Below are 14938 nucleotides of genomic sequence, written 5' to 3' on the forward strand. Positions count from 1 at the left end.
GCCGGAATGAAATTCCAAAGTGTAGCGGTTCTGGGGAAGAAGCTACTGGAATAGAAAGCTCTCCTACATCTAGGGATCTCCACTGTGTATGGAGTGGGATTTAGCTGCATGTCAGGTTTATCTAGGGGTTTTACGTCGTTGGAGCAGAAGTGCTTGCAGTTCGTCAGAGCATTCACCATTAAAATACTTATAGAACAAGCAGAGGGACGCAACATTTCATCGAGAGTTCAGGAGCTATTTAAAAAAAAATCATTGAAAATTTTATATCTATATCATTAATTGCTAGATGAAAGATAATGTTTTTAAATTGCAACAAAATGTACATTACGTAAAATAAATCTAAGGTAATTTTTTTTTACATGGGGGTCACCACTTATCAATGCCCGAAGGCCACTCAGGGATAAGGGTTATTGCGCGTACAGCAATCAATGCACAAAATATTAGAAATATGTCGGTAAGTTGAAATGAAAAGTGTCCCTTTCTACTTTCCGAGATATTTTTGTACGCGTTATTCATTCATCCTAAGAAAAATTTTACTCGTTATATACTCTCATTTGTGTAATAATATTTCCTGTTAATTTCAGTGTAATATGATTAGTAGTTTACAGTTTATCTTTTCAGTATTTTCAAACAGACATACATTCACCAACTGCGCGTGGTACAATGGGGTAAGAGGTAGCTGTTTACCTTTAATGCATCTAAAACCAAGCTTCGATCTTTACATCATAAACGCTCTGATCCCCATCTGGCATTAATTGAAATGGATGGCTCTCGTCTTGGGGAGGCTCCATGTTTTGACAAGCTTCTGCGTTTGACCTTTACTCCTGATCAGAAATGGAACACATACATCAAGTCTGTTGCCAAGGTCGCTGGGAAAATGATGGGATCCTTCACCGCTCCAGAATATATCTCACTAATGATGCAATTCTCTATCGATATAAAAGCCAAGTACGTCCAAGGATGGAGTATTGCTGCCACATCTGGGCAGGAACTGCTAAAAATAGCCTATCCTGCCTTGACAGAGTACAAAATAGACTTCATGGCTTAGTGGGGATGCCCTTTTCTCTTCCCTGCAGACTCTCCCCCACAGAAGAGACGTTGGGAGCCTATCTTTGTTTTATCGTTATTTCCATGGTAAGTGCTCGTCTGAGCTCCAATCTCTGGGACCCTTTCGCCAATCTTTCTTGAAAAACACCCGTCTAGCTGAAACTAATGTCAATAATTTTCCCCACTCTTTATCTGTGCCTAAATCAAAAGGTAGATTCCATGGACAAAGCTTCTTTCTTAGAACTGCACACTTGTGGAACTCTCTGCCGCTTGCTTGTTTCCCTCCTGACTTCAACTTGGATGTCTTCAAGTCTAACATAAACAAATTCCTGATGAACCGCCCCCTTAAGTAATGCCACTTTATCAAGTCTCCGATACTAACTATTACTACGATACTATCCCATTGATTACTGTACACACAATAACCCTTATCCCCTAGTGGCTTCTGGGCCTTGATAAGTGGTGACCCCCATGTAAAAAATACAAAAAAATAATAATATATATATTATTTTTATTTTCTAGAGGTAATTAGATTTGGAGTCTGAAGAGCAGAGTTTATTTTAATGTATTAGTAAATGTATTAATACTATTAAAAGAAAACCGTGCCCATTGCACTGTAGATATATTATAAGCTCAATAGGTATAGGTATCCTAGAATTATATTAATATTGAGTAAAACGATTCATAATTTCGAATTAAAAAAAAGTTTCAAAAGGAAAAAAAAACAACTAGACAATAAGTATTGACAATAATTTGACAATAATTTATATATAAATCTGTAAACTATATTAGTAGTTCGTTATGCTTTAAAAACAATATGTCTTGTTTGAGGTGGCCAAGTAAATAAAAACAGATAGATATACTTACCGTGAAACTGTCTTGACGTTTTGATAATCGTTTTTAGTATAAGTGCGTAAGCCGTCACCATAATGATGAGGGGAATTACGAATAGCAGCAACATGGAAGAAGCTGAGTAAAGCTGACCTTGCCAAGCTGCTGTGTAACTGTCCCGACATTGATGAAACATGCCTTGTCGAAACATCTTCTTTTGCTCTTGAAAGATGATAGCCTGAAAAATGAACGAGAATTGATAACAACTGCAGAGAAAATCCTGTTATAATGAAGATATCGTGTCGGTATACTTATGCGACCAGTATATTTAGCCTAGAGATAAAAACCTTCACTCGCAGGACAGAGGATCTTGCTTCAATCCTCGATTAATTCATAGTAAGCACTTACTGTGATATTAATGTTTCCCTTTGCCAATCATGAAATAAAAAAAAACAATGCATCAAACTAAAAAAAAATGAAAATAAACGAGAAATATGCTTCGGTACACAAAATAAATAAAAAAGAACACGCCTTATGAAAAAGGATTGAATGTGGGGATTGCCTACTTGCTATTTGTATTCCCAATTCCACTGAAATGTTTTAATGGATTTGTTCAGTACCTTTTTACTCGCTAAAGTTTGCGTGATATACATATTGCTCTTTATAAAAGAAGATAAAAGAAAGCGACTCGTTAAGGAAACGCATGAGAGGCTTGCTATTTGCTTTCTCAATTCTTCTTAATATTGGAAACTTATTTGTTCCATAGTGTTTTCTTGTTAAATCTTACGCGATTAGACCTCTCTCTCTCTCTCTTTCCGGATATATATATATATATATATATATATATATATATATATATATATATATAAAGTATATATATATATATATATATATATATATATATATAAAGTATATATATATATATATATATATATATATATATATATATATATATATATATATATATATATATATAAAGTATAAAAAAACAATGTTGATAATTCAAGCAGTTCTTCGCTTTGGGTAACAAAATGTAGTGAAATAATGAAAAATAGACTCTTCCTTCCGAAGAGAAAGTTTTGTTTTGCTGTTTGCCATAAATTCCACTTCAAGAGAGCTTCCAGTTTCCATCGACTTCCATTTTTGATTGCCATATCTTTCTATAGTAAAAAGCAATTAAACAAAACACTGATTTCTTCGATGTACTGATCGATATGTTAAAATGATACGAATAATAAAATAAATGCATAAAAAGTTGAATGTCTTTTCTATTAGTTTTTCTTTACTAAGAAGTCACTGCTTATCGATTCCCGAAGGCAACATGAGGATAAGGGTAATAAGTCACTAAGGCAACAGTGTAGTTATCGTTATTGGTTGTAATTGTGTAGAATTTCATTATTGAAAGGTATGCCTTAACAAGAACTTGTTTAATTTAGACTTGAAGACAACCACGTTGAAGTTAACTGATATTCATAATATCACTGCTAATTACTAGGACTTCTATCGTGGATTAAATAAAAGGTTGTTTGAAATTCTGTGCAAATGTCAGAGTTCAACAAGATACACCTGAAGAACGATTGATGCCTCATCAGTCGAAACATTATAAAAAATATTCTAAATGCGAAGAGCTGTCCGAATAATCCAAATATCACGAATTATCATGGTGTTCAAGGCTTGTCAGAAATACATTGTTATCCTAATTGGTACTCGAGAAATGCATGATGTGCCTCGAGGGGGTTAAATCAATGCTTTGGATAACTGTTGATGAACATTCAAACAAAGGAAGTAGTGATTTGTGAATTGTAGGAGTTTTTATAAAATGGTGGAAAATTGAAGAGGCAACATTTTAATTAGTCCTTGTCCAGAGTTCCCCCGGTATTAAAAAAAAAAAATAAATGAAGTGGAGTCATCTTTTGAACATTTTTTTCAGCGACTTTGAATCAGCCTGGATTTCAGATCTTTAAATAGTTGCTGCCTTTTTTTTTCATTCATGTTTTCAATATGTTATGATTTTGTAAAAGAAGACGCTGAGGTTGCGCTCTGGATATAATAAGGAACAAGAGAAGAGTAGATTTATTTACATTTATGACAAAATATTCTATTAACATCAATTTGGTAATTAGTAAATACTGCAATATTTATGAAAATAAAATAATTCTCTGGTACGAAATCAATTTGGTAATTAGTAAATACTGCAATATTTATGAAAATAAAATAATTCTCTGATACGAAATCAAATTTTTTTGGAAAAAAATAAATATTTTGCTTTCAACGATTGTTCGTACATTTATAAACGCACATTACATTTATACACTTGCGCTTTAATTTCGTCACAAACGTTTTGATTCTGACAATGTAGAAAAGATTTTGTATGATACTTTAAAGTAAGAAAACTTTGCCCTTTTCTTTTTAATCGATCGGAATAATATTTACTGTCTACTACTACTACTACTACTACTACTACTACTACTACTACTACTACTACTAATAATAATAATAATAAAAATATGATGATGATGATGATAATTATAATAATAATAATGATGATGATAATATAAATGATGGTGTTGGTTATGATGATGATAATAATAATAATAATGCTAATAATGATGCTGCTGCTGATGATGATAATGATAATAATAAAAGTAATAGTAATAAAATAATAATAATAAAATAATGATAATAACAAAAATAATAATAATAATAATAATGATAATAATAATAAAATAATAATAATAAAATAATGATAATAACTAAAATAATGATAATAATAATAATAATAATAATAATAATAATAATAATAATGATGATGATGATGATGATCATCATCATCATCATAATAATAATACAGATGTAAAATGCAAAGGAACATCACATGGAATCATGGAAACTGAGTGTAACCCTAACCCTAACCCCTTCACTCCTACCTTCCAACATTTGGTGTGTATTTGTCACCAAACACTTGCGCCACACCAAATAAGGTCAAGGTGATTGAAAAGACCAAGGAGGCAAAGCACTAGCCAGACCTGCGCTGGATGAGTACAAACAGAACTGAGACCTTGGGCAGGCCTTTTGCCACCCAAATTCCGATGAAAACCAATAGCCTCTGCCAACAAGAAATCAATGGTAAGCGTCTGTTACAATAATGCAAATTCATCTGCAATGTTTATAGAAAGAGGTGGAGAATACTGGAAATCTGGGGAGACTTTTTAATAAGACTTCAAAGAACGCCACAGGTTGTGCTCAAAGAGAAATTTTTGATGATGGGTTGTGTGACTAATCTTAGTGAGATGATGATGATGATAATAATAATAATAATAATAATAATCATAATCATAATCATAATAATAATAATAATAATAATAATAATAGTAATAGTAATAGTAATAATAATAATAATAATAATAATAATAATAATAATAATAATAATAATAATAATAATAATAATAATAATAATAATAATAATAATAATAATAATAATAATAATAATAATAATAATAATAATAATAATAATAATAATAATAATAATAATAATAATAATAATAATAATAATAATAATAATAATAATAATAATAATAATAATAATAATAATAATAATAATAATAATAATAATAATAATAATAATAATAATAATAATAATAATAATAATAATAATAATAATAATAATAATAATAATAATAATAATAATAATAATAATAATAATAATAATAATAATAATAATAATAATAATAATAATAATAATAATAATAATAATAATAATAATAATAATAATAATAATAATAATAATAATAATAATAATAATAATAATAATAATAATAATAATAATAATAATAATAATAATAATAATAATAATAATAATAATAATAATAATAATAATAATAATAATAATAATAATAATAATAATAATAATAATAATAATAATAATAATAATAATAATAATAATAATAATAATAATAATAATAATAATAATAATAATAATAATAATAATAATAATAATAATAATAATAATAATAATAATAATAATAATAATAATAATAATAATAATAATAATAATAATAATAATAATAATAATAATAATAATAATAATAATAATAATAATAATAATAATAATAATAATAATAATAATAATAATAATAATAATAATAATAATAATAATAATAATAATAATAATAATAATAATAATAATAATAATAATAATAATAATAATAATAATAATAATAATAATAATAATAATAATAATAGTCTGTACCAAATAAAAAATTAGGCATCTTAATCCGAAATCTAGGAAACTTACCAGAATGTACAATGTATTAGACACAAAAAATGATAGCAACCTAGTGTGTGTGAAAAGGCATGAAAGGGAAAGGGACTAATAAATGTGGGAGACGATGCAGGAAGTACACAAAAGAACTTGGGAAAGTAAACGAGAATACAGAACGATTGATCACCACAGCCAGAGAAACCGTCAAGGAAAACAATGCAGGAAATATTGAAACCAGAGATATAACGACAAGAAAAAAGATGGAAAAAGAAAGCACTACATGACAAAAGAAGAGAATCATGAATCAAATGTTAAAGTTCGTAAGTTACATCGATCGAAACGTTGTGCAGATACAACTGAAGATGAGAACAATTCTCCGGTTAATTTAATACAGTATTTGTTGCTTTACATTGTTTTGATTCTCGTTTGAAATGTATAAAAATGTATATAACAGTAAATTAAATACGAAATATTAGGAAAGCAATTATAAACCGTTTGCAATTATAACTGTAATATCACATATATTATTACAATTAAGTTGAGACTGATTTTAGGTTGGTAATGTTCAGAAACTCAAGTTAGAATGCAGATCATCATTATCATTATCATTATCATCATCATTATCATTATCATCATCATAATAATCATCATTATCATTATTATCATCATTATCATTATCATTATCATTATCATTATCATTATCATCATCATTATCATTGTATGGATCCGAAGATTCTATTGTTGGTATGGTATTGCCTGATATTTTTCTAGTTAGAATTATTTCTAAAAAGATTCCAAGAGCTTACGGAAGGAAGCACAAAAGGACCACTAATATTAAAAGGGAAAATTATTCCCAACTCGCATTTAGGTAAAAATGCACTTTCGTAAATAATTGAATTCATTCAAAACATATCGCTAAAATGAAAACAAAACAACATCTAACTAAATCACGATATATCCAGACAGTTGGCGAGATGGTCCAGGGGTAAGGGTTTAGGCTCATTAGCGTTGGGTCCCGATTTCGAATCTCGCTAGATACAGCCATTCTGATAAGTCGTAGACGACGAAACACGTGTCAGTGGATAATTACATTTCAAAAATAATATATATACCGTTCCCCATGTGGGAGTACCAAATTGGTTAAAAGGGAAAATTACTCGCATTTAGGTAAAAATGCACTTTCATTCAAAACATTTCGCTAAAACCAAAACAAAACAACATCTCTCTCTCTCTCTCTCTCTCTCTCTCTCTCTCTCTCTATATATATATATATATATATATATATATACATCGTAAATAAGTTAAAAAAACGAGAATAAATCAATACATTAAAGAAGAGTTTTTATTTGTTGTAGACATCGATATGATAACAGTTTGAAAAACCAAAATTAAATTTAATAAAGATTAAATTTTTCTCTAATTTTTAGGGGACAATTTAAATTTGTCCTCAATTTCATCTGGAGTTACGATTTTCCAAATATCGATTCCAATCATCGTTTACCAAGATGTAATGGAAAAGAAAGAATAATAACCAAGATAAAACACAATTTTTACTCGAATAAAACTTACAAAAATACAATGGTTGCAATAATTTTTAATTATATGTTTTAAATAATAGTGTGGTCTAAATTACACCATAAATAAGTTCAGACAAATCCGAAGAATAAATCATTATATGTCAAGGCTTTTTCTTTTGTATAAATCGATATATTTACAAATCGATATATTCACAAATTGATATATTTACAAATCGATATATTTACAAATCGATATATTCACAAGTCGAAATATTCAAATTAGATTTATTGCACTTGTCCAAGAATTACGAGACGTCATTTAAATCTCCTTCCGATTTTATCTTTAGTGATCGATTATCGATTCCTATTATCACTTACCAGAGAAGAAATTAAAAGCAAAACTTATATCAAGGTCAAATACAACTTTTCTGAAGTAGAATTTTACAAATGTTGAAAATTATTATCGTTGTTTCGATCATTGTGGAGTCAACGTTCACTAACTATAAACTATAAAACTGATGTTTCATGTTAGAAATTGACAACTAAGAGAAAATTACAGTACGGCGTACGAGTATTTAAAGATGAAATACGAAATTCAATCCAGTACTTTAATAAATTAAAAAAATTGGAACATCGAATACTGTTTACAGACATGAATGGACTAAGTATTACATCAACAAAGTCGGTTTGATGTTGTCTATAACAAAACTAATAAACTGTATTTTATTTCTAATTATTGATTATATTTTATTAAATATAAAACAGTGAATTGTGAAATAATAATCGAAGTAAAATAAATTTTCCAAAACAATAATCGGACATTGTAGAAATGCCTTCAGGAATTATGCATTTTTGATAACATTTTTTGTTTTTGCAGATAGGAGAAATGGATGCAACAATACTATAAAACAAAACAATATAAAAAACAATACAAAAAAACAATATTAAAAAAACAATATAAAAACAATATAAAACAAACCAATATTAAAAAACAAAACAATATAAAAAACAAAACAATATACAACAAAACAATATTGTAAAAAAATGACAAACAATTCCCTGAAGGAAAGATTGCACTTGTAAATATTCATAATTTGAACAGCAAACGCGATTAAATTGTGTTGTGGTTACAAATTGTGTGGCTCAATTTGGAAGTGCAATCAATCAGAGGCTTTAGTTAGGCTTGTTCCGACGTATGATAAATCGATTAGTGTAATTGGTATGGACGAAGACTATCAAGTTGGCACGTCGAACTTTGATGCTAGTCGGGCATATTGCACTCATTTAACTTTTCTATCAGATATCAAATGTATGAACACAATCGCGCACATGACTTGAACATTATTTTTGTGTACTGAATCGTTTTAACAATTTTATATTACGTGTACTCGTGACGCGTTGGGTCACAACATCTACCATTATTTTATAGTTTTTCTAAGGCGGTTATGCTTTTGAATGACATTTGTAAAATTTGGCGTCAACATTGCTCGCCAAATCTTCACCAAAATCAGTCAAAATATCGGTCATAATTTTTCTTAGAAGTAAATTGATTTCAAGATATAAATGCCAAAGGTCAATGTAAATGTCACAGTAAATGTAAAAGTGGCATCTTAATGGATTAGTTCGGTTTCGTTCATTGTAGACACTTGATACTTCTGATAATTCTAAATGTGATATTTAGACTTGATCAGCTTTTATAACCATCTTGCAAAATTTTAACCTGATCAAAAAATTATAGTTTGGATGTTGTAAACAATTCTATAAGACCCAGATAAGACTTTCGTTCGACCTATGCAGTTTTACGGATGACTTGTGTTCTTGTGTGCGGATGATTTATTGGAATCAGAATCGGGAATCGGAAAAATCAAAAAATATTTCATATCGGAATCATTATCGGAATCGAAAATGTGTGTACCTATTTCCCCCTGCCAAAAACGAATTTTTTAATTATCTATTTTTTTCATTTTAGTTTAAGAAAAATCTTCAACTACTGGTTGTAATAATAAAATATGGATTTATTTACACTTCCAGTAAAAGTAAATTCTATAACTAATCCCCTCACAAGTATGTCTGATAAATATACGCACAATATGTGTTTTTACGGTAATCGGAACAATATAGACATTTACAGTTAAATATTTAGAATGTTTTAAAGAATCGGAATCAAAATTGGTAATTGTATTGGAATCGGGAAAATAATTGGAATCGTCCAATCACTATATGTCTTCGTCAATATAAAATGGGAGTACTATTCTTCATTGTTATTCTTATCATACAGAAGTAAATAAACTCATTATTGTAAAGTTTCTTTACATGCGTGTTTATAATATGTACGGATACAGTTATGTACATTATATCGCATCGTTATAAAAAGAGTCACCATTTCCTCAACTGATCCCTAAGACATTCATAAATATTTTATAAGGGTTGTACAAGTGAGAAAAATATATAAATAGATGAGAATTGGGTGACATTTAAGCTCCTTCTGAATTATTACAAGAATTAAAATATTATTTCAAACCTGACTGAAAATCAGAACTAAGGTGTGTTTTAAAGATTTAAAAAAAATCCAAGTATACAAAGTAAAAACAACAAGGATGTATAGAAACAAACGTTGATTTATTCATATTTTGCATAATAATTGGTAAAACAAATTAAATTGTGTTTTTTTAATTATTTACATTTTCCGACCGTTTTTTAGAAATAATTAAAAACCTGAAATGCTTGATTTTGCGAAAAAAAAATTGTTGCCGAAAATATTTTTTTAACAAAATATTTATAGTGTTAATGACTGTATACGATATTATAATATTTCTCGATGTGGCAACACAAACAAATGATTTCTATTACAAATCAAATACCAATTGGACAGGATCGCACAAAAGCCGTTCATTTAAATCAATTATAACGCAAGAAATCTTCACTCTAAATTGCAACGAGTATTATAAACATTCATCTTTCCATTTTTGTCGCATGTACTGTTAGAAAACGCATGTCAAATCAAACATGAGTCTCCTTGAGGCAAAGGGTCTCCGGAAAACTTAAGAACTAGTAAACAGCACGCCTTGCAAAGCACACGTTTACGCCCCTCATTAAACGCACGTGTACATGATTTCATACACACACACATCATCTCTGTAGCAAAAAAATAGAAAAGAGAAAAAAACATTTTGACATACATATTGTCATATCGCTATGCATCTCTCATTTAAACACACGTAAACGCACGAAAGCTGAAGATGACAAATAACAAAAAACAAAAAAACAACAAAAAAAAAAACTGTCTCAATTTTTCAGTTGCACCTTGAAAACATAGCTTTATTTCATTAGAATGTTCTCGTATCTTTGAACTCTCGTTATTAACAAGATTTTTTGCATTGTCTTAACAAAATTGCCTATAAAAAATACTTATCTTGTATGGATACACTATCATCATTTTTCCTTTGATAATATCGACTTGCCATTTTAAGCGATACAAATGAATCTAAAAAAATTGAGTCAGGGAGTGAGAGGGAGAGACAGGGGAGGGGGAGGGATTGATATGAGACAGATTCCTACTGGACTTTGTGAATAACAAGTTTTACAATTTGAAAAAAATTGAGAAGTAAAAGAACTGATAACACGTCATGCTGTGTAAGTGACATGTGACGTTTAAACTCATTTAATGACACGTGCGAGCTGATTGGAGAGGAGTTATTACGTTCATTGTCCATCGCTTGAAAATAAGTCCGTGTTCGAAAAGAAATTGAGTTGACACTCATTTGGAACGAACACAATAAACAACTCTTAAAAAAAAGTACGTTGCATTCTCAATCTCAAATGTCATAAATTTGAAGGGAAATCTTACAATCTTTTCTTACCAATAAATGATATATTTTAATCAGAAAATCATAACTTACGAACTTAAATAGATCTAACAAAATACATTTCTAAAATTGATAAACTATATCTAGAGAAACGTACTAGACTGAGCTCCAATCTCGAGATCCCAAAAGTATGGTCACAAGATTTCTGGCAAAATATGAAAATGCAACTTACGTGTTAACGGGATTCACCGCATATATGCAACAGTAAATGGAATACATTCGAAAATAGAAAATAACATCGCTAATTGTAGAATCCATAATCGGAATTTAACACTACATTATTAAAACTGCAGTCCATATTTTATTTGTATAATCTTTTTTTCATAGCACAATCAGATTGACGCTCTCAAGTATTTTGAGTTCTTGTTTCTTGAACATTAAAGTTTCCAATGGTGGTATTGGTATCATCATCATCATCATCATCATCATCATCATCATCATCATCATCATCATCATCATCATCATCATCATCATCGTCGTCATCGTCGTCGTCGTCGTCATCATCATCATCATCATCATCATCATCATCATCATCATCATTATATGCAGCGTCATATGTTGTTGCGAATCGTCTTGGCTTAATACAGAAGAAAAAGAAAGAAATGAAGGATAGAAGGCCATACTGGCAGAGGCGGCTTGAAGAAAGTATTAAACGGTGGCAGAAAAAAACATTGGTAGAATCGAAGAAAGAAGAAAAGGAGTTAAACTAGGACAGAAAGCCAAAAGAAAGACAGAAAGGTTTGAAAGGAGGTATAGATTGCTGGAAAAGGGAACGATGAACGTTCTAACAATCTTGAAAGAGAAGGTCCATGCTGATGGTATGGAAATTAGGGACTTTGTTGGAAAAAATGTTCGTTCCGGCAGAACAACCTTTGCCAGAACAATCAGTCTCAGCTGTATTAATTAAATAGTAGTAAACAGGCGGGAAATAGCAACACTCCGAATTCAAGTGATGCCAGGAAGTTCTAGAGTGGAATTTCGGCTGTCGAAGGGCGATATAATAAGAAGACTAGCTGGTTGGGAGAGATCAGAGAAAGGCTATCAGGAATGCAGCAGATGAGGAACCTTGAGATAACCATTGATGACGCGAAGGCCGGCATACGAAGGATGACAAACTGGATGGCACCTGGTTCAGATGGAGTGATTCAAACAGTTCCAATGCCTTTATTCACCTATAGCTGCTGCCATGCAAAGGGTCGTAGAGTCGGTAGATGTCTCTGATCGGCTTGTTAAGGGAAGGACGACACTAATTTGGAAAGATCCTGCAAAGGGAACAGATACCAGCAATTATAAACCAATTACATGTCTACCACTAATGTGAAAACTGCTTTGCGGAAAAAAATTATTGACATCTCGTGAGTAATAGTGTTTTCCCTGTGTACAGAAAGGATGTCAGAAAGGATCGTGGGGTACAAAGGAGCAATTACTGATTGATAAGACAGTAATGCAGGATGCAAAGAGGGAGAAGAGGAATCTGAGTGCAGCATGGATCGATTACAGATAGGCTTACGTCATGTTTTCTCATTTATGGATCCGTGAAACACTATTGATGATGAAGGTTGCTGAGAATGTGGTAGGTCTTTTGGAGACAAGTATAACTCAATGAAAAACGGTGTTGACAGCAAACAGAGAGGTGCTAGAGCAGATTGGCATTAAATGTTGAATATTCCAAGGATATTTGTTATCTCCACTTCTTTTTATAATGATAATGATGCCACTGAGCATCCTCTTGAAGAGAGAGAAACTGGGGTATAACGTTGGATCTTGTGGAAAACGCACCAACCATCTATTATTTATGAATGATTTGAATATATTCGGTAGAAATGAAAAGGACTGATTGGTAGAGCTCGTAGGGACATAATCGGAAGACATCAGGATCGAGTTTGGGATTAGTAAATGTGCGATGCTGGTGATAAAAAGGGGAGTAAAGGTTCATTCAGATGAAATAGTGCTGCCAAATAGAGAAATTATGAAGGAAATAGAAGATACAGGATATAAGTATTTGGGAGTGCTGGAGGGTGTAGACATAATGAACAGAGGAATGAAGGAGAAAGTCAGGAAGGAGTATTTTAGAAGAGTGAAACTAATTGCGAAGTAGGAATTGTATGGAGGAAACCTAATAAAAGCAGTGAATGCATGGGCAGTCAGTGTTTTGAGATACAGTGCGGGAATTTTAGAATGATTTGACAAGGAGTTGTATGCTAATGCTTTGTATATTTCACATCCGAAGTAGCCTATCTAGGCTGCATCAAAAGAGGAAAGATGGTGGGAGAGGATTGAAAAGTGTAAAAGATTGTGTTAGAACCGAGGAGATGTTGAATGAGCATGTGGTTAGAAGTAAGGAGTGAATGCTTAAGGTTGTGGCCAATGAAGTGGAGGTATGTGAGACCAAGGCTGATTATGTGAAACGTATGGATAGAGAAAGGGCAGAGGAACTGGCGAAGAAGAAAATGCATGGAAGGTTCTTCCAGGATATAGCAGAAGTGGCTGATGAAAGATCATGGCAATGGCTTAGAGCTGGGTATCTGGCTTAGAGTACTGAAGCTTTTGCTTGTGCAGCACAAGAGCACGCAATAGGAATACGATTGTTCAAAAAAGTGGTTCTAGGCGAGAAAGTTGCTGCAGAATGCCGGATTTGTATTAAGACCTCAGAGTCAATTGCGCACCTTGCAGCAAGGTGTAGTGGACTGGTCCAGGGAAAGTACCGCAAAAGACAAGATGTGTAAGAGGATTGGGGTGTAGTGTGCTGGAAAATGATTTGAGAAGGTGCCTGATGAAGTGAGGATGGCAAGGTAGAGGTATGGTGGGACAAAAGTGTCATGACGACCAAGCAATTGGAACATAATCGTCCGGTTTGGTTGTCATTGACAAGGTCTCAAAGAAACTGGTCGATTTAAGACTTTTCAGTACCCTGGAACAAGAATGTCAGTGAGAATGAGAATGAGAAGTGGAGCAATTATACTCCATTGTCTTGGAGATAAGGCGTATACACGGGGTTAAAACACAAATAATCCTGATCGTAGTAGGTACGCTAGGAGTAGTATCAAGTCGTCTGGAAGGACAATTAACAAAAACTACGAATCCCCGATGCTTTAGGTGGCCTTCAGACCTCTGCTATTGTAGGTACCACCAACATCCTTAGAAAACCCCTTGATCTTTGAAGCTCCCATCCCTTTCCAGAGAGACGTTGATAAACGAAATCAGAATTATTATTATTATTATTATTATTATTATTATTATTATTATTATTATTATTATTATTATTGTTGTTTTTGTTCTTGTTGTTATGTCTGTTGTCTCATTGTGTGTGTCTTGTTCATGTTTTTGTCAATTTTATGCTGGTAGGCCGATCATTTCCTTCTGAAACATTCTAACATTGAAATGGATCCCGAGTTTCCTAGTCCGCTTGTAAATCC

The 14938-nt window shown here is 31.1% G+C and overlaps 1 protein-coding gene across 1 annotated transcript in view; it reads right to left on the reverse strand.

Annotated features, from left to right (window-relative positions):
• Positions 1-14938, reverse strand: part of LOC145246569 (gonadotropin-releasing hormone receptor-like) — a 114093-nt gene that overhangs the window by 78322 nt on the left and 20833 nt on the right. Inside the window, exon 2 of the mRNA XM_080108175.1 lies at positions 1915-2116. Within this exon, the coding sequence (XP_079964301.1) occupies positions 1915-2116 (202 nt within the window). The remainder of the gene's footprint in view (positions 1-1914; positions 2117-14938) is intronic.

Source organism: Euprymna scolopes, chromosome 24, assembly GCF_053919585.1.
Source record: "Euprymna scolopes isolate OS-2025 chromosome 24, ASM5391958v1, whole genome shotgun sequence".
In the NCBI taxonomy this organism is placed as follows: domain Eukaryota; kingdom Metazoa; phylum Mollusca; class Cephalopoda; order Sepiida; family Sepiolidae; genus Euprymna; species Euprymna scolopes.